A 21,566-nucleotide genomic window follows, 5' to 3' on the forward strand; every position below is an offset into this window, starting at 1 on the left:
GTGAAAAACTCAGTTGGAAAATAAGAATTTTTTTAAAAGCCTTAAAAATGTACATTTTTAAAAAATGAGTGTTTTAGAAAAGGAAAGCATCAAGTACAATTTTGTGTATACCAATATGAAGCACACTTTATTTTTAACTTTATTGTCTTTCAGGGGGATCAGACATTGAATACCTTGATTTTTACAAGCCAGTGGTATGGTTTTGGATCCTTGTAGGACTTGCTTATTTTGCTGCTGTCCTGAGCATGATTGGAGACTGGCTAAGAGTCATATCGAAAAAGACAAAGGAAGAGGTAAGAGCATCTTGCATGTAAGAACAATTTGCTTCTTCATTTGTATTTGGATTAGAGGACAGGAAAACATATAGTAAATGTTTGCTTTTAGGGCATGAATCAAAGTTGCCTATATATGAGGTACAGCATGGGCTGAAATAGCTGATGTCATTGTACAATTCATTTGTACCAGTTTGGTTGAATATATATTGATTTTATGACACTACTTATAAACTCAAGTAAACATAGATATCAATTAAAGGAAAATGTGTGCAATACAAAAGTACACCTATCTTGCTGGAAGGAAATGTCTCTTTTTATAGGAACTATTTTTGATAGTTCAGCCCTGCGCTCAGTGTTTGGAGAAATAATATTTTCCTATGATTTTTTGCTATATGATACAGATATGTAAAGCAAAAGAATCAAATGTACCACTACATAGCCATATTAAGCAGAAAGAGACTCCTGGACTTGTTTTAGCGATACATTAATTTGTCTTATGTTACTTGTCATACAGTGCACTGCACCTAAGGCATGCCCAGAGGTGTTTTACAATAGTCTCATTCAGTTACATACACATTAATTCACAAGTCAGATGTGTTGGTTTAAGTTCAAATGTGCTTTTTCATGTAAATGTGTTTCTATCATTCCAATGATGATAAAGTAGTTTAATTAAAATGTAATCAGTTAGCCAAATGGCTTAGTTTCAGTAAACATTTTGGGATAAGTAAAACCTCTTTTGGTTATGGCTAATGAGAACAGGCTTGATTAAAAAGCTTTAAACATAAATTAAGAAAAAATATTTTGTTCAAAAGCAAGATATTCATTCCATGTGATCTAGGTTCACGTCATCTACAAATAATTCATCTGCAGTAATCAAAGACAATACAAGGAATCATTGTTTTCAGTGGAGATACAAGGTGAACTGCTCTTCTATATCTAGCGCTGTGTTGTGTTGCTTATGTTTAGTGGTATCATTCATGTAGCTGATTGCGAAGGGTTGATATGAGTGCATTTTTAGTGTGAATTCATAGTCACTTATTCTGAGAAAAGAATTGGCATCTAATTAGTGAAAGGGTATTAATCTAACGTCCTCTCTTAGAAGACAATATGTATATTAGTTCTGCAGTAGTTAAAGAAGATAGCTGCTCATCTTGGCCCTATTCCTGCAAACCCTCTAAGGATATTTGTAACTTTACTCATATGAGTATTCCATCTGATGTCAATGACACTACACATGTGATTACTTGCATGCACAACATGTTTAACCGTTTGCAGGTTTGGAACCCTGCTCTCTGGAAAAGTGGTGAAGGAATCTATGATGCCCACTCAGCACTGGCTGCTAGTAAATAAACAAAAAGAACAGGAGTACTTGTGGCACCTTAGAGACTAACAAATTTATTTCAGCATAAGCTTTTGTGGGCTACAGCTCACTTCTTCAGATGCATAGAGTGGAACACACAAACAGAAGATATTTATACATACAGATTGTATTCCACTCTATGCATCTGAAGAAGTGAGCTGTAGCCCACGAAACCTTATGCTGAAATAAATTTGTTAGTCTCTAAGGTGCCACAAGTACTCCTGTTCTTTTTGCGGATACAGACTAACACGGCTGCGACTTTGAAACCAGTAAATAAACAGATTACTTCAAATTTTGCTGTTACAGCCTTAGTAATCTGAGCATAGGGAGTGCATGAGTCTTCCATTTGGGGAGGCTCACATGCGAGCGCCAGAAGTTCCCTAGAAGTGGGTTGGGCCACTGGCACCTGGACCATGGCCCCGCTCCAACTCAGCCTCTTTTCCCCCTCCCAAATTCCCACCCTGGCTCCACCTCTGGCCTCCCCTGAGACCCCGCCTACCACTCACTCCTCTCCGCCCCTTCTCCCCAGGCCCCCGCCACTTGTTTCTCTTGGTCCCCTTCCCGGAACGGCAGGGACCACGATGGGGTCATGGCTCCATCACTTTTTCCTGCCTTAGGTGAGCGACGGAAGAGAGGGGGCAGAGGGGGGCAGGCAGGGGGAGGCCATGGGGGATGAAGCAGAGCAGGGGCGGGAAGAGGCGGACCAAGGGTGGAGCCTCGGGGGAAAAGGCAGGGAGGAGTGTGGGTGTGGGGAGGGCTTCGGGGAAAGAGGTGGTGCTGGGGTGAGGCAGAGCGTGGGCGTGGCCATGGTCCAGGTGCTGTTCCACCCCCTTGTATCGAGCTTTGCTTCCGGCACTCCAGAGGTGGTGGTGGGCTGGCACGCTTCCGGAGGGGTGACCTGCGCCACAGCCACGGCATTTCCCCCCTGCCTGGCTGGACTTTTGCCTCCCCTGACCTTTTATCTGCACCGCCCATGAATCTGAGCCTGACACATTTGACAAAAAACCTCTCTCTCTCTCTCTCTGTTACACTGAGGCAATTGCAGTCAGCTAGGTCATTCTTGTACTCCTGATATTCCATCTGAATCTTTCATTTACAGGGCCTTCTTAGTTCAGGAAAGCTCTCTTCAGGGTTTAGAGCAAGGCCTTTCTGTTCATGTCAGTGCATCTTTACCAATTAGATCTCCTTTTCCTTCATCATCTATTATTTTTGGACTATTTTCTTTCATCCAGTTTTCTGAAAGAAACAAGCTGATCTCTGTGGGCATGTATCCACGTTTTGTTTACGTTCTCTCTAAAGCTTGTTGAGTATCCCAGATACTCTGTGTGGAGATGGGCACTTCATCACTAAGGGAGAGAGTTTCAGAAGTGCCTAAGAGGCCTTGCCTAGGGGCAGAAGTCCCATTGTAAGTCAACAGAACTAGTGCTCCTAAATCCCATTTACACTTTTGAAAGCTCTCCAGAAATTAACGTTTACCATATCTATTGGTTTCAATGAACATGCTTTGAATTCTGTGAAACTTTAAGGACTTAATTTAATATTTTTGGAACATTATGGTGTTGTGGTTGATGCACTGGCTTGGGATTCTAGGTTAGGTTCCTTTGTCTGCCATGGATTTCCTATGTCCCCTTGTGCAAGTCACGTAAAACTGATTCTCATTCACATTAACTTCTCATTGGAGAGTATAAATGAGAACCTGGTCCTTAATCTCTCTGTGCTTCAGTTTCCCATCTGTAGAACAGCGATAATAAAGCTTCCTTTCATATACCCTTTTGTTTCTCTATTAAGCTATGTCTACACTTGAAGCTGGAGATGTGATTCCCAGCTTGCGTAGACATATCCGCATTCGCTCTCTTTGAGCTGCCATGCTAAAAATAACACTGTCAATGCGGTGGCATCGGAGGCACCTCTGGCTAGCTGCCCAAGTACATGCCCAGAGGGTCTGGGTGGGTACATACTCAGGATGGCTAGCCCGAGCTGCCGCCCATGCTATTCCAGCTATGCTATTATTTTTAGCACACTAGCTCGAGCAGAGATAGAACTGGTACGTCTACATGAGCTGGGAATCGCACCCCCTGCTCCAAGTATAGATGTAGCCTTACATTGTGAGCTCTTTGGGTGAGGCACTATCGGTACCAAATGTTTGTACAGCACCTAGCAAAATAGAGCCCTAATTTTGATTGAGGCCTCTGTGTACTACTGTCTCATACATTACGATTTATTTTTATTAATTGGACTTGGGATTTTTTTAAAACTTCGCGTGTTGATTTTAACTATGCACTGTAGGCATTTGAGTCCAAACTCAATTCTGGGTAATATTTAAACAAATACAAGTTTGGATGCTTTTAAATTCATTCCCCTATTGCATATTAAGTAAAATGATACTTCCCAGGTGATGCAGCACTCTACAGTGCCAAACATATTTCCCTCAAGCACCAAAAATGCATACCCTATTCCCTTTCCTCTCCCTTTTCTCTTTTGTAGCCTCAACAAGCATATTCATTGTGGCTACAGAAAGGAACATTTCATTCTTCAGATATATGTATATATTCATGTTCCCTTAGCTAATGCAGGGGTACAGAATATTGTGATACACTTCTCTCTCTCTCTCTCTCTCTCTCTCTCTCTCTCTGTTTTTTTTTTTAAAGGTCAGAATAAATACAGCCATAGAATAGCTGGCACTATTTGCTCAAGTAATTGCATCCCTCAGGTACTGAAATTTTCATTGTGTTGAGAAGCAAAGACTCACTGTGTGCTTCTTTATCTCATTGCTCAAGCATGTCTGTGAGTACTCACAACAGAGAGTGTTGTAGCCATAGCTGTTAAGGTTTCAGAAGTAACAGAAATCAGCTTGAGCAGACTGAGTTTTGGCCCATTTTTGTGCTATTCTAAGAAAATATTAAAACACTATTTTTCTATTCTACTCTTGTGCACTTTGTGTAAAGGAAGTTATATAAAAGTATATGGTATTATGCTGTAAGTCTTGTCTGGAAGAAGCTTTTTCTATGTTGATAAATCGTAAAAGCTAAACTTGAAAAACCGTATTACCTCATTTAGTGTTTTCTCCAATCATACAGGATGGTTCCTTGCCCTCTTGTGCAAAGAGTTCACTCTACAAGTGACTTTACTAGGTCAAACATGCTACTCCATTAGTATCATTTTGAGGCTGACTTTTCGACTGTCTGAGGACCTCATGATGAAGAAGTTCATAGATTTTTAAGGCCAGAAGGGACCATTATGATCACCTGACTAATCTCCTGTCTAACACAAGCCATAAGATTTCCCTATATTAATTCCTGTTTTGAATCCAATAGCTGTGCTTGAGCTAGAGCAGGGGTCGGCAACGTTTGGCTCGCGGCTTGCCAGGATAAGCACCCTAGCGGGCCGGGCCAGTTTATTTACCTGCTGATGTGGCAGGTTCGGCCGATCGCGGCCCCCACTCGCCACGGTTCGCCGTCGCAGACCAATGGGGGCGGCGGGAAGCGGTGCGGGCGAGGGATGTGCTGGCCACGGCTTCCCAACGCCCCCATTGGCCCGGGACGGCGAACCGCAGCCAGTGGGAGCCGTGATCGGCTGAACCTGCCGCGTCAGCAGGTAAATAAACTGGCCCGGCCCGCCAGGGTGCTTACCATGGCGAGCCATGTACCAAACGTTGCCGACCCCTGAGCTAGAGAATGTCTTTTAGAAAAACATCCAATCTTTATTTTAAAATTTCCAGGGATGGAGACTCCACTGCAACCCTTAATAAGATATTCCAATAATTAATCATTCTCACTTCCAAAAACGTACATGCCATTCCCGTCTGAAATTGTCTAGCTTCAACTTCCAGCTGTTGGTTCTTGTTATACCTCCTAGACAGGAGAATCCTCATTATCAGATTCCTGTTCCCCAAGTTGGTACTTGCAGACTGTGATCAGGTCTTTGATAAGATAACCAGACTGAGCTCCTTGAACCTTTCGTTATAAGCCACGTTTTCTAATCCTTTAATCATTATCCTAGCTCTTCTCTGAACCCTTTTCAACATCTTTCTTGAAATGTGGACACCAAAACTGGACACAGTACTCCAGTAGATTGCACTACTGCCATATATAGCGGTAATATACTCCTACTTGATATCCCTGTTTATACATCCAAGGATTGAATTAGTCCTTTTGGCCACAGCGTTGCACCGGAAGTTCATGTTCAGCTGATTTTCCTCTCTGGTTTCTCTTTGGTTCCTCTATGGTTCCCAAATCTTTTTCAGTAAAATATTCTTAAACAATTCCCAATTATTATTATTATTCACATTTTTCCATTTAAATTGTTTTTTCCAGCTGATTTGGCTCAGAATATTTTTCAACTTTGGGAAATTGGCCCTTTAAAAGCACCAAGTAAATATACTACTGGTTTAGACTTTATTATGTGTGCACATTACAAATGTAATCCAGTCTTGATCACTTGCACCAAAGCAACCACTAATTTTTTTTTTTTTTTTTAGGTCTGAGATCAAGTCCCTCTTTATCTGACAATGTGAGGTCTAATATAGAATTTCCCCATATATTGGATGCAACTTTTTTTTGAGTGAGAAATTTGTCGTCTATAATTTTTTTAGAAATCCCAAGGAAGTTTTAGTACTGGCAGCATGAGATCACCTGCATATGTCACTCAGATTGAAGTCCTCCATGATAATGCTATTTTTTACCCCTACACTTTGTAGATAGATGTGTAATGAGGCAGTCATTCTCTAATGTCATTTAGACAGCAATTAGTATTCCATTTTGTGCTTTATCTGTTAGAACGTTAATCCATAAGGATTCAGGATCAGCGTGCCATTCCCCCTCCCTTTTTGCCAACTCATACCTTCCTAAATAAGTTATAACCAAGGATTTTAAGATTCCAATCATGTGAAACTTCAAACCAGGTTTCAGTAATATCAACTTGGTCAAATTCATACTCATAAATGAGCAATTCTGTTCCATCTTGTTTATTATCTGGGCTCCTAGCATTGATGCACAGTCAATTTAAGAATTTCTTCTCTTCAAGTCCCCTGGTTTGAATGATTTAGTTAGGGATTGGTCCTGCTTTGAGCAGGGGGTTGGACTAGATGACCTACTGAGGTCTCTTCCAACCCTGATATTCTGTGATTCTATGATTCCTTGATTAAAATTGTATTCCTTACATCTTGATTTTGTGCTAAATGGGTGCTCCTTTGTTCTCCTTTCCCTTTTGTTGTTGGGAAAACCCACTTGACAGTATTCTACTCTTGAGAATAGTCCACTTTAATTGAATTCTCGTTAGCACTGACCCCCCACGTGGTAAGGCAACTCCCATCTTTTCATGTATTGTGTATATATACCTGCCTACTGTTTTTTTTCCACTCCATGCATCTGATGAAGTGGGTTTTAGCCCACGAAAGCTTATGCCAAAATAAATTTGTTAGTCTCTAAGGTGCCACAAGTACTCCTCGTTGTTTTTGCTGATACAGACTAACACGGCTACCACTCTGAAACCTGTCACCAGTTGACTTTCTGTCATCCTGGCCTCCCCACAAGGTTCTGCACCCGAGGAAGCCAGAGTTCACCCATGGTCTGTTCTGGTTTTCACTGTGTAGGTTCTGGTGGAGGTCCCTGATTGGAACTCAGATGCCACAATGATGACTGCAATAGAAAGTTCTAAATAGCAGCATGATGATTTACTACACATCAGGGACTTTTGATTCTCTTTCCGACTCTGGAGGAATTGCTCATTATGTTGTAATCCAGAAAAATGAAATTGATGAATTCCAATGAGAGAGAGAGAGAGAGAGTTTAGTATAAAATCCATAATGCCATAAATGATGCATGGCTAAAACTGAAATAATTCAATCTATTTAGTGGACTATATTGGACTCCGTTAAAATATTCTGCTTAAAATTAAGGACAATAGGGATTTACTGAAGGTGTGAAGTAGAAATTGAAAAGCATTAGTATATCATGGGTAGTAGAACCATGCGTAACTGATGGATTATGAGACAGGTTAAAGCTATATTAGATGTCAAAATACAAGCTATGCCTACCTTTCTGCTTTCATTCCCCAATACTCCTCCACTTGCTCCTTCTGCCTTCTCAATCCTCTCTCCTTTTGTCTCCTTCGCCCACTCTCTGCTTTACACCTTCACTCATACTGCTTGCCTCACTGTTCTCATATGCAAACTAGCTTTTGCAATCCACTGTTTTTTTCCAGTAACTCTTCCTACCACCTTCTCATCATCAATAATCCCCAGAGCTTCCCTCACCTGAACTATAGTCCAGTCTCATTTGTTTGTCTCTGATAACTTGGCTTGTAAATTCTTTATGACATTTTGTCTGGCTCTATTAATTAAACACAATATACATTTATAATAAGTGACTTTAAAATGATGGGCCCAACCAGCCATATCAGGGAAAGATCCCATTGAAGTCAAGGAGAACTTTGAGTTAGAAAGGATTGCAGGATATGGGCCAATCATAATAATAAGCTACCCCAGCCTTCTGTGCAGTATTGTGAACAACATTAATCTTACCTATCCTTACTTATTGGAAGAAGTGTCTACATTAAGCTTTCATAATGGCAAAACCAATTGTATCATTGGAAGAGTATCTGTCCCGCTACAGAAACTGAATTGCATTTAAACAGGCAGCAGGTTCTGACGGAATGATAGACGGATTGCAGAATAATTCTGACGTATTTTAAAAACCTATGAAGAAACTTTATGGACCCTTTGGAAAAGGAATAATAGTATTGCCTGCATAAATTATTAAATTTTCTATCAGAAAAGAATTGTGTGCATATTTTCCTTTTTTTCCTCCTTTGTTGTTTGAACAATTTATACAAGAAATATAATATTAAGAATATATTTTTAAAAATATATTCAAGCATGCAGTCACTTGAACTCTCTCCAGATACAGACACAGAACCAGAGGTTTCAGAAAATCTATTTGATAAATACTGTAGCAGGCAGCTCACCAGCTCCGTGTAAAAATGAAGACATGCCCTCCAGAAGTTAAATGTAGATGAATGATATTCTATTAGTATTGAAGAAATGCAGCTTCAGTATTTGCTGAAAGGCACTAATGTTGGCTGTATGATTCAACAAAACTACAGTATGACTCCATTAATTTGCCACAATGTCTGAGAGAACATTTGAAAAGAGCTAAAAACTGATGAGATAAATATTGGTTAAAAGAAATTTTGCTGCTGCAGCATGTTTTATTCAACCAAGCTGCGGTAGCTGATGACAATCCTGGGTTCCTAATGTTGGTAGAGTTACACAGCTATAAACATATTACAAATACAGCAATAAGGCCAGCAAATTGCCCAGATTTTATGGTAGATTTGTCATGACCCTTTACTAAGAAAAGTGGAACTGACTGTAAATTAGTTGATATGGGCAGACATAGCATTTCCTTATTAATGCAGTTCTGTAAGGTTTGGTAGGGAGTGTTAGCTAGCCAAAGCAGAGCCTTATATTATCTGGTTTACAAGGAGGGTATAAGTCTTAATAGTATTAACAGCTAACCATGTGTTTTTTTCTTATAGTTCAAGGGCTACAGGCCTGCCTTTCTAAAGCAGAAGATTCTATTAGCTTTGCCCCTGTTCCCACTGATCAATAGCAAAATTCCTGACATGGTGAGAATCAGGAGCAGATTAGCCCTATTATTAAGTACGTTAACTCATTAAGGATAAGTGTTCTTTAAACTACACCAGTGGAATAGATCCTGGATCCCTGTTCAATCTGCTGTAATCTGGTATGGCAGCACAAAGAAGTCCGAACACCAGCTTTAACAAGTCATTTGTGGATTTTCCCAGCACAGAGAAATTACTGCCTCCTCCCCACTACTGGCTTTAGGCATAGGGGGAGGAGGCATGGCTGCAATACTATTCCACTGTGGTCATCTCCAACTGGGAGAATAGCCTTCTGAACGCCAATACCAGCCCAGGCAACTGAGAGCAGCCCTCAGGATGTTCTAAGTTGCTCCAGGGACCAGTCCAGCCCCAGTTGTAAAGCACCCATCCCCTCCTGCCCTCCTCCCCAGCCCCTGTGCAAATCAACCATGTTTTATTATATGTCTTTGATATCTGCTTTCATATATTGCCATAATAATCCACATACCTCTATTCCTGTTGCTTGGGGTTTTTTTTTGCTAAAATCAAGAGTAGTGTATCTGTCCTTAATTGGGATTTAGGAGATAGTCTTGTTGATAATTAATCTTGTCTAAATTCTACAGTCCTATGGGCCCTTTTCTGCCTTTGCTAATGTAGCTATATTTTGCTTATAAAGGAATTTACAGAAGGTATGGAGGTAATAATACATTTTATTGTCCCAATAGAAATAACATTCATAATGCCATTTTTGAGATCCCACAGGTAAGTCTGTCAGGAATAAGTGGTGTTGTGTTGAAAAACTACACGGCCCCACTGTTGTTACACTTCCTTTGATTTTTTTAAATGAATTGTTTATATTTTTAAAATAGAATTATTTTGATGACATACCATTGCATTGCTGAAGATTTTTAATTATGGGGGGTACTCAGTAATATCTCGATGTTTTTAATGTTAAAAGGATGATAACCAACATGCCTGTCAGAGTTCAGATGACCCTAAATCGAAATTAGCACACTTGAGAGTTTGAAATGTATCTAATGGGGTGGGAAGTGAAAGACAAGCAGAGACAAAGGTGGGAGTTTTTGGAGGATAGATCTGTTGCTAGAATCAATTCATACAGCAAGATACACTAGCAGTCAGAAAGGCAGGGGAACATGCTGTGCACACTAATCTTAAGTAGGTGATCTGCCTCTCTGAAGTTCAGCTTTGACACTACTAGCTTTCCTCAAACTTCCTCCTCTTCATTATTCTCTAGACTTTGATTACTCTGAACTCTGATTTGGTCTTTTGACTATATATTCCCTTGAAAGGTAAGATTTCAGCAGGAGTTCTCCCTTGTAGGATTTCTCTTGACTTCTGAGTGCTGCTGCTCTTAAATTGTGAGAATACATGCCCAAGTCAAGTATCTTAATAATTTAGGCTGGGATTTTCACAGGAGCCTAAGGGACTTAGAAGCTCAAATCCCATTGAAATTCAATGGAAGGTGAGTGCCTAGTTCCCTTAGGCTCCTTTGAAAATCGCAGCCTCAGGCTCTGATGCTGGTCCTGTTCAAGTTGATGGGATAATTTCCACTGACTTGAACGTAGTTGGATAAGGCCTTTAAAGACTAGATCTGGAACTTCAGCAATGAAAAATAATGACTTCACTTTGCTTTGAAATTTGAGGGGGAAATTATTATACTTGTAGGTAGAGCCCTGCAGTGCGACTAGGGTCCCACAGGACCCACTGCCATAATAGAGGGAGCAGGTAAAATGTACTTTGTTGTGGGCGGTATTGGCTGGACAAAAAAAACCTAGACTGTGGTAATTTGCAGGAAAACTCTAAATCTCTCATCAGTTTGTTGTAAATAGAATTTCAGCAATGTAAAGCAAGTTTGGGGTATTTTTAAAAATAAACGTTTTAATAGTTAAATTTAAGTGAGGGATTTTAGAGTAGCTTGTGAATAGTCGTGTCCAGCTGCTGTTTGATGGAGAAAATTGACAATGTGTCATGTAAGTCTACTTCCCAGTGTAGACGCCACGCCAGAAAAGACTACTGCATCATCAAACATGTCTAGCTCCATCTATAATAAATGTTAAAAGTTACAAGATGCTGATATGTGGCTCAACTAGTAAAGAATTAAAGGATGTGTGACAGGGTCAGGCCTGATGGCCACCGGAGAGTGGTGGAAGGTAGATACATTAGCCCCAGATTAAGCAGGTCACTTTTCCCAGGCTAATTAGGACATCTGGAGCCAATTAGGAAGCCACTAGAACCAATTAATGCAGGTGGGCTAATCAGAGCACCTGGTTAAAAAAGACCTCCCTTCAGTCAGTGAAGGGTGCGCAAGGAGCTGAGAGTGAGAGGCCGTTCTGCTGGAGGACTGAGGAGTACAAATGCTATATGGCATCAGGAGAAAGGTTCTGTGGTGAGGATAAAAAAGGTGCTGGGGGGAGATCATGGGGAAGTGGCCCAGGGAGTTGTTGTTGTCACACAGCTGTTGCAGGAGACATTGTAGACAGCTGCAATCCACAGGGCCTGGGATGGAAACCGGAGTAGAGGGTGGGCCCGGTTTCCCCCCATCCCCCTGACCCACTATTTGACACAGGAGGAGTTGAGCTGGACTGAGAGTCATATCAGAGGGGAAGGTCTCTGGCCTGACCCCGACCCACTAGGGGGGACAACTGAGACTGTGGGGATTGTTCTCCTCCCTTTCCCACATGCTGGCCAGGTTAGCTGAGTGAACGGCAGGTTTGAGCCAGTGGCAAAAGTGACCAAACTGAGGGCTGCCGTGAACCTCTGAGCAAGCAAATCCACCAGAAAGCGCGGGACCCACCACGGCAGAGGAGGAACTTTGTCACAGAGGTTAATGTCCTCATGACTGATGAGGAGAGACTGAGGGAACTGGGCTTATTTAGTCTGCAGAAGAGAAGAGTGAGGGGGGATTTGATAGCAGCGTTCCCCTACCTGAAGGGGGGTTCCAAAGAGGATGGAGCTCGGCTGTTCTCAGTGGTGGCAGATGTCAGAACAAGGAGCAATGGTCTCAAGTTGCAGTGGGAGAAGTCTAGGTTGGATATTAGGAAAAACTATTTCACTAGGAGGGTGGTGAAGCACTGGAATGGGTTACCTAGGGAGGTGGTGGAATCTCCATCCTTAGAGGTTTTTAAGGTCCGGCTTCATAAAGCCCTGACTGGGATGATTTAGTTGGTGTTGGTCCTGATTTGACCAGGGGGTTGGATTAGATGACCTCCTGAGATCTCTTCCAACCCTAATCTTCTATGATTCTATTAATGTAATTAATGCAAATCAACATGGATGTATGAAAAATATATCCTGTCAAATTAACAATATTGTTCGTTGATGAGCTTACAAGTTTGGTTAATAAAGGTAATAGCATTTATGTCATACTTTGGCTTCTATAATGCATTTGACTTGCTACCACATGACACTTTGATTATAAAATGAACATGGTACACATTAAATGGGTTAAAAATTGGCTATCAGATAGGTCTCCAAATTGTAATTGTCAAGCGGGAATCGTCATCAAGCAGGTATGTTTCTGGTAAGATCCTGCAGGGATCGGTTCTTGGCTCTATGCCATTTAACATTTTTTTGGAGGGAAACATAAAATCATTGCTGATAAAGTTTACAGATGACACAAAAAGTGGGAGAATGGTAAATAATGCAGAGCATAGGTAGCCTGATCCAGACAAATCTGAACTTCTTGGTAAACTGGGCGCAAGCAAACAATACGCATTTTACTATGGCTAACTGTAAATGTATGCATCTAGGAATAAAGAATGTAGGCCATCCGTACAGAATGGGGGACTCTATCCTGGGAAGAAGTGACTCTAAAAAAGATTTGGGTGTTTTGGTGCATAATCAGCTGAACATGAGCTCCCAATGTGATGTTTTAGCCAAAAGAGCTAATGTGATCCTGGGATGCATAAACCGGAATCTCGAATAGGAGTAGAGAGGTTATTTTACCTCTGCATTAGGCAGTGGTGTGACTGCTGCTGGAATATTGTGTTCAGTTCTGGTGCCCACAGTTCAAGAAGGATGTTGATAAACTGGAGAGGGTTTTGAGAAGAGCCACAAGAATAATTAAAGGGCTGGAAAACATGCCTTATAGTAACAGAGTCTAAAAGCTCAATCTATTTAGCTTAACAAAGAGAAGATTAAGTGGTGACTCGATTACTGTCTTAATATCTACATGGGGAGCAAACATTTAATTATGGGCTTTTCAGTCCAGAAGACAAAGATTTAATGAGATCCAATGCTTGGAAGTTGAAGCTAGACAAATTCAGACTGGAAATAAGGCATACATTTTTGACAGTGAGGGTAATTAACTATTGGAATTCTCCATCTGTGACAAATTCTAAATCAAGATTGGATGTTTTTCTAATAGATATGCTCTAGGAATTTTTGGGGAAATTCTATGTCCTGTATTATACAGGAGATCGGGCTAGATGATCACAATCGTCCCTTCTAGCCTTGGAATCTATGAATAAAAGCAATTTGTCACTGGGAGTATATTTACATAAGTATGTAGTATGTTACAAGGACAAAAAATGTTAATCTTAAGTAGTATATTACGCTATATTTGTTTCTGAAATAATGGAAAGGCTGGGACTCTTTTCAAAAAAATATCACCTGTTATACAGCATTTTCAATTATCTGCAAGAAAATATAAAATCATTGATGGTAAAGTTTTCAGATGACGAAAACAATTGGTGAAATGGTAAATATATATAAGGTCAGGTCAGTTCTACAAAGCAATATGGATACTGGGTAAGCTGGGGTCATTTGAATGGGTGTTTTTAATAAAGTAAAATAAAAGATCATACATCTAAGAACAATAAGTGTAGGTATTGTATTCCTAAGGCTTCCTTCAGCATCTAACTGCCTCACAGCTACCAACTTTTGTGCAGCTTTAGGTAAATTGAAGGTTATGGTTATATACAAATTACTTGCAAATATGTAAATTATGCAGTGAGATAATTTGTATCTTTGCAAATAATTTGCATAAAGTTTCACAAATGGAACTGGACAAAACTTGACAGCTCTGCAAAAATAAGTTGGAGTGAAAGGTGAACAAAGGGGTAAATTTAAGCTGAATATCAGAGAAGATTTCCTAATTACAAGGATAATTAGTCTGTGGAGTAAACTTCTCTAGGGAGTGGTGAGAACCCCTATACTTCAGTAATGGTATAACTGGATTAGGTATGAGTGGAAAATGTACTACAGTGAGGAATCTTGCATTAACTTTGGTGTGTGAAAAGATATAATGAACAAAAAACTATATGAAATGGTTGCAAAGTAAAACACTCAAAAAATAGGAAATTCTACCTTTTGTGCATATGGACTGTGATGTCTATTACTATGTGTATGTAAAGCATCTAGCACTATGGGGCATAATCTCATCTGGGGCCTCTGGATACCACTGGAATACAAATGGATGATGTTATGACATAGATGTCACATATTTAAATTTTAGGAGACCTATGAAAAAACTGAAAGGAGGTGCAGAGGTATTCTTTGCTGAATGACTCCTAAATATTTTCCAATTGCACAGTGCTGTACAATGGGCCAAATTCATTACTACTGTAAATGTTCATGTCAGTGCAGTTACACCAGTGATGAGTTTAGCCCAGCTTGACTTTCTCTCTCAAAATGTAACAATTGGAAAGTGCACAGCTTTTGATAACATGTTCTTCTTTTAGAATGAGGAATAGATGATTATGAGAGGAAAAGGGGAAAACAGGTCAGTTTTATTTAATAAATCCCTTATCTCTTTATAGTTATGAATTATAGGTATTATTTTGTGAAAGAATGAGAGCCTTTGTTGAATGTTTTTGCATCTTGAGTAGGCGTGTGCGTTACTGTAGCTGGCACATCCAAGAGTCTGTTCAGTCAATCCAGGATACTGGGTGAGGTGTGTTTTATAGAGAAGTGCTGCATTCAGAAAGGCAATAGTTTCTAGGTGTTTATATTTGAATCAGATGTTAGAGAGGCCCAAAGCACTGCTAAACTCATAAATGGTTCTGGCAGGAAAATACATCAAGATGCCTTTGCTCAGACGTACTAATCCAACAACTGCATTTTAAAAAAATCTATTTGAGATATAGTTCCTCTCTCATACATTTTGTGTGCTGTTATGAATGAAAAGTATTAACTGGATGGCTATTGCATTATGGTGCCATGCACTTTGAAAGCTTTCTAAATCTACTCCACTTAGCTGTTAAATTTCATATCATGGAAGAAATTTGCAATGGAATTTTTTTTTAATGATGAGAGTGGATATTTTGTCTCTTTTGCACATGTCCCTGAAGTAGTAATTTTCATACTCGATGATAGTGTCCATCTCCATATACCAAATAGGTCAGACAATGCCAATGGGATCAGTGGAAAAGAGATTTTTTATTAATGAGAGATTCAAAAAGAGTAGCAATTAGCCAAGTGAGCAAGAGTATTTTATCATTAACCATTAGTGGAGAACTGTCTGAATTGATTCTGAGTGGAATTTGGCCTCTCCTCCTTCTCAAAACAATATTTCCTGATTGTGGGTTGTAGTGCTGTAGATTCTGGTTTTAATTATAAAATGCTTAGTGCAGTCCACCATTCATTGTTCCTGTACTGAGCAGCCTTCACAAAGAGAACATAGCTACTAAATGCAATGAAGTGCATATAACATAAAGATGAAGAAGTCTGTTCTTCTAGTTCAGGGACACTCCTAGGGCTCGTAGTCTACTGAGCCCTAGAACAGCTGAGTTGTGCCTGGTGCATGACCTAGAATAGACGGCAAGATGATTCTAAGCTATTTTTCCACTCTTTTCATCCTCATCCTGACCAGAGGCCAAAGCAGGTCCCAGTATACCTTAGAGCAGCCTAAGGGCTACTCTAACTTATGCTGACTAGAACAGTCCCCTAGACATCAGTGATCATTGGAGAGCACTGTCTCTGGCCATCTCATGATCCTGGCCCATGCAGGAATGGCCCACTCCATCTGGGTGAAGGGAAGGAAAAGGTGGGTGGTATGGACCAGCTCTCTCCATCCCCTAGAAATGCTGGAGCACAAAAGAGACAGAGCCAGGAACCAGAATCAGGCCTGTTGTGGTGGTGGTGATGATGATGTTGTTTAATATTTGTATTGTGGTAGTGCCTAGAGGCCCCAATCAGCTATGAGGACCCATTGTGCTAAGTGCTGTATATCTGTATAATGAAAAGACTGTCCCTGCTTCACTTATTATTTCTAAATATAAAGCAAGATGGCTGGTTTATACAGCAAACAGAAGGGGAGACCACAAGGTAACAGCAAGGTGGTTATGACTGAGGCTACGTTTTAGTCAAGGATATTTTTAGTAAAAGTCATGGACAGGTCACGGGCAGTAAACAAAAATTCACAGCCCGTGTCCTGTCCATGACTTTTACTATATACCCCTGACTAAAACTTGGGTGGGGCTTTGGGGAGGCGGCCCTAGGGGTGCCACAGGTGCTGGGGGGGCAACGGGGAGAGCGGCGGGTGCTGGGGGAGCGCAGGTGCTAAGGTGGTGTGCGCCCTGTGGAAGCACTGTGGGTGCTCGGGGGGTGGAGACTCGGATGCTGGGGGGGGGGCATGACTGAGGAAATGCCTCAGGTGCTCGGGGGAGGGAGTTGTGGACCTGGGGGGCGCCACGGGTACTTGGGAGCGGAGGGTTGGCGGAGCTGGGGAAGGTTCCCTTCCCTGTCCTGGGAAGCGGGGACTCCAGCTACTAGCTCCACATACTGTCTCCACTCCGCCCCAAGCCCCAGTTCTGCAGCTCCCATTGGCTGGTAACCACAGCCAATGGGAGCTGTGGGAGCGGTGCCTGTGAGCGGAGGCAGAACGTGGAGTTAGGAGCTGAGGGAGGGGAATTCCTGTCCCCCTTCCAGGGAACCCTCCCAGGTAAGCACTGCCCTGCACCCCAATCCCCAACCCTGCCCCCCCCAACTCCTGCTGCTGGGTTGCGGGGGGGCCTGAGACTGCCCCAGCAGCAGCCAGTGCAACTGGCCCACGGGCTGCCTGAGCTGCTCAGGTGGCTCCCAGGCCAGCTGCTCCAGGCTACTGCAGAAGTCACGGAGGTCACAGAAAGTCACTGAATCTGTGACTTCCGTGACCTCCATGACAAACAGGGAGCCTTAGTTATGATTGGTGTAGTAAGCAGTAGCTACAGTGGCTAATCATTGGTCTCTACCACCTGCAAGGGGTCAGGATTTGAACCTGTGCAAATAATGGATGTTTGTTTGCTGTCAATTTAAAAAAAAATGTTTCAGATCTAAAGTTTTGGCAAATAGAAAAGTCAAAAAAGTTTTATTTTGAGTCTAATGAATTTTCTGAAGTTGTTTTCAACCAAAACAAATTTGTGAAATCATTCCGAATTCACAAAATGTTTTGGTGTTGTCAAATCTTTTTTTCACTAAATGCATAAAAAAAAAAAAAATAGTTGAAACATTCCAGCCAGCTCTACTTGTGACCTTCATCACCACAGACCAGATCTCTTTCATCTGAGATCTCTCAGTGATTACTCTTTTGGTTTTTTAAAATAAAAATAAATAAATGATCTTAATCATTCAATAGTTGTCCTGTGCTCATGTTCCTCTTATTAGCTAATGTTTCCCTTTATTGTGGAAATGAAGATGGCCTGTTCAACCAATAGCTGCCCTCTTCTAGAATCTTACTTAATATATAACATGCCTCTTGCTGTTTCAAACACACAACCACTCATTGTTGCTGTATTCTTTTATCCCTTAAGTTCTTTTTCAGAAAGTTTAAATATGAGTAAGCACATAAAGATTATTTTAGACATTGAACTATTCTACTGCTAGACAGCGCCTGGAAATTATTCTTTCCAACTTCTCAGCATATAGGTATTTGTAATCAGCAGCTGTTCCCACTCTGTTCTGAAGAGAGTATGCACACAGCATATATAGTCCAGGCTTACTGCTTACCTGGGGTTTGTTTGACTTTATTGATAACTTAAGGAAAAAGCCATGGATGATCTTTCTCACCCATGTAGGCTGCTTTTAGGGTTTTTTCTCAATCCCAGCTCTGTGTTCCTTCTGCCTCAGAGAGAGACTCGAATCTCTTCTATTATCCTGCTTGGAGTTACCGATATCTACCTTTCAGCATTAGTCAGCAGAAACTACTTTGCATATTTGTGCAAAGTTCTAGCTCCTGTGTTTAAGGTCACTCATCAGAAGAATCTGTATTCCTTGGCAGTTCTGTGGAAATTGTCACCCTGTAGCAGCCGCAAACAGCAAACATTTTTAGACTATGGCTAGGAGCATAATGAAACCCGGGTCTCCAGAAGTGGAAGGCTAGTGTGTTAACTTAAATCCTATGGAAGAGAGACAATAATTGACTCATAAGCTCAGTGGGCTTTTTCAGTTGCAAAGTCATGCTAATGAGCACATAAGAAACTTTACACCTTGAAGTTTAGCCATGGTTTTGTGACAGAGTTGAGAATTGCTCTCTGTAACCACGTGTTCAAATTCCAGTAGAATTGGTTTAATCCTTCAGCATTCCAATGTCAATAAATGGAGTCCAATACTTCTTGAGTGAAACTTTAGTACCACTTTTTAGTACCGCTTCCTGGCTCTCTGAGCTCTGGTCAAGTGTGTCTTGATGTTTTTGGTCTTTTGACCTCGAGATGAAAACCTTGTCTTTGCTTCTGGGACCTTGAAGTGAAAAAATTCTCTATGTTATTTCTGTGCGGCTTCTGAAGCTCCCGTGACATCTTTTAATAAGAAAAGGGATCCTTAGCTTCCCAAATCCCTTTCCGCTGTTGTTGGGCAACCTGCTGTCTGCCTGACTGCCATACCTGCTCTGGGAGGTGCCTGCCTTCTCTGGCGAATTGGCATTGCATGGCTATAAAGTGCCTGGAGATCCTTCCAAATCAAAGGTGTTAAATGCATGTACTTTATTCATGAGCAGGTAGAAGATATGACCTCACTCACCTTGTCTCTCGAATACCCTTTTGATGTCTTTCCCCAACAGTATCTATACAGTACTCTATTTTTAAAAATAAAGCACTTTCCAGTTTTTAGGATTTTAAGTCCCAAAACTATGGGCCAAATCAATTCCTGGTATAATTCTACTCCATGTCAATGGAATTCAGCTAGAGATGACTATGACTCAAAGGGTCAAAGGACCAAGTAAATCTTGACATTAAAAGTTAAGATTTAGCCACCAATAATGTAATATTGGGAATCTTCTGTAAGAAATGCTAGCACCATAAACTGAACTTCTATTGATCCACTACTCACTTACATGATCCTTGTGTCACCTTAATACATTGGCTCACTTTTGATCAATCTCGTTCCTGGCATAGTGTTGTAAGTAATTGAAGTTGGCTTTATTTTTTATAAACATTAGTACAGGAGTTCTCAAACTGGGAGTCGGGACCCCTTAGGGGGTCGCGAGGTTATTACATGGGGAGTCATGAGCTGTCAACCCGCACCTCAAACCCCGCTTTGCCTCCAGCATTTATAATAGTGTTAAATATATAAAAAAGTGTTTTAAATTTATAAGGGGGATTGCACTCAGAGATTTGCTATGTGAAAAGGGTCACCAGTGAAAAAGTTTGAGAGCCACTGCATTAGTAGGTCTCATCATCACTGTGGTTGTACATTGTCTGAGTGAGGAATTTGTTTCCATCAAAAAGAAGGAAGTGAGCCACATCTTTAAAACTGTTACTTGGGCATGCACTACAATTTTCAACAAGTAGCACTTGAGCATCAATTAATTAAAGCTTATATGGTGCTATGAAAATGTAAAGTTCTGCATGATTGCTGAATGCTATTGGGAGCAAAGAAATTATTGAATGTCCAAACAGAAGCCCAATCCAGCCAAAATAAATCTCTCTGGAGGATTTCCCATCTCTCACTGTCCTATGGGAGGGGGACAGTGCCTTCCTAATTTTCTTGGAAATTTGGTTCTAGAACAGGGGGAGTCTATTATTTTCTGTCAAGGTCCAAATTTCTTGGTCAAGCTACAGTCAAGGTCCAGACTCCAGAGAAACATTTTTCATACTGCAATAACAATAAAAATAATAAGTAAATAGAAAGATTTCAAGGTCCATTCAAAAGCATCTGGTGTTCTGGATTTGGCCAATGGTCCACCTATTGACTACTCCTGTTCTAGAATGTGTATCTCCAAACATTCAGCCCCCTTTAGGTATTGAGCCAGTGACAAGCTGTGCACATGGACTTTACATGGTCTGGCTTGTTTTACTCTCACAAACCAACCATCTGTTTGTTAACCTTGAATATTACAAATTGACATATTCTGAAGCATTACAATGGATAGTCACAAATCTATACGTCACTGGAAGCATGGATAAATGGATGTCAGAGACTCTTCTTTTATAGAATATCAGGGTTGGAAGGAACCTCAGGAGGTCATCTAGTCCAACCCCCTGCTCAAAGCAGGACCAATCCCCAGTTCCCTAAATGGCCCCCTCAAGGATTGAACTCACAACCTTGGGTTTAGCAGGCCAATGGTCAAACCACTGAGCTAGCCCTGTGGTTTGAGCATTGGCCTATTTATTATCTAAATCAGTGGCAAACATCCAGTGTATGAAAAGGAGTGGGTAGAGGGTGCTTAGGAGGCTGGAAGGGATTTGAAGATCTGTAGAGCCACTCCAGTTTCAAATCTCTCCTTAATACTTTCCTTTGCTATAATGCATACAAATCACTCCCAAATGGCATTGACCTCGGTGATGACTTCTATCTTTCTCCTCAGTTCTGTTCATTTTCTTATATAATAGTTTTGCTTTAGCCTCCTGTTGCATACTATTTGAACTGCAGATTATGAACTTACTGGGGCAGGAAGTGTCCTCTGTTGCATTACATCTCTGTACAGCATCTAGCACAATGGTGCCCTGATCTTTGGGATTGCTAGGCACTGTCATAATACAAATAATAAATCATAATAATTCCACCACAGTTGTGGGGAATGACAGACAGAAGTCTAGAAGAAGCGACTTTGGTGGGGGTAGCGGTATTGAGGAGAGATAGGAGGACAGATGGTGAGAGATATGGAAAAGAGAGCAGGAAGCCCAAAGAGCCTTTCGGCAGTGTGAGCCTTCAAGAGGACCATAGCCTCTTTGTAACAGAGGGGCAATAGTAGCTTCTGTATGTGGCTAGGATTGTTGATGCGCAACAAGTTAGCTCAGTGCAGGAATGTCCGCAGGCCGGAAGAGCTGTAGCCTGCACTTGCAGGATAGTAGGGGAGGAAATAGGCCAGCTCTGCTGCTCATGCCGTGTTCAGCCCACCCAACAATTGCCCTGCTGCCTTGTTTCCTATCTATATGAATTAAATTTAAAAAAAG

The 21,566-nt window shown here is 41.1% G+C and overlaps 1 protein-coding gene across 4 annotated transcripts in view; it reads left to right on the forward strand.

The window, feature by feature from the left end:
* Positions 1-21,566, forward strand: part of KCNK2 (potassium two pore domain channel subfamily K member 2) — a 214,177-nt gene that overhangs the window by 182,175 nt on the left and 10,436 nt on the right. For all 4 annotated transcript variants that reach the window (XM_065589481.1, XM_065589482.1, XM_005288719.5 and 1 more), the window contains one exon: positions 154-293. In XM_065589481.1, the coding sequence (XP_065445553.1) occupies positions 154-293 (140 nt within the window). The remainder of the gene's footprint in view (positions 1-153; positions 294-21,566) is intronic.

This window comes from Chrysemys picta, chromosome 3 (assembly GCF_011386835.1).
Source record: "Chrysemys picta bellii isolate R12L10 chromosome 3, ASM1138683v2, whole genome shotgun sequence".
Lineage (NCBI taxonomy): Eukaryota > Metazoa > Chordata > Testudines > Emydidae > Chrysemys > Chrysemys picta.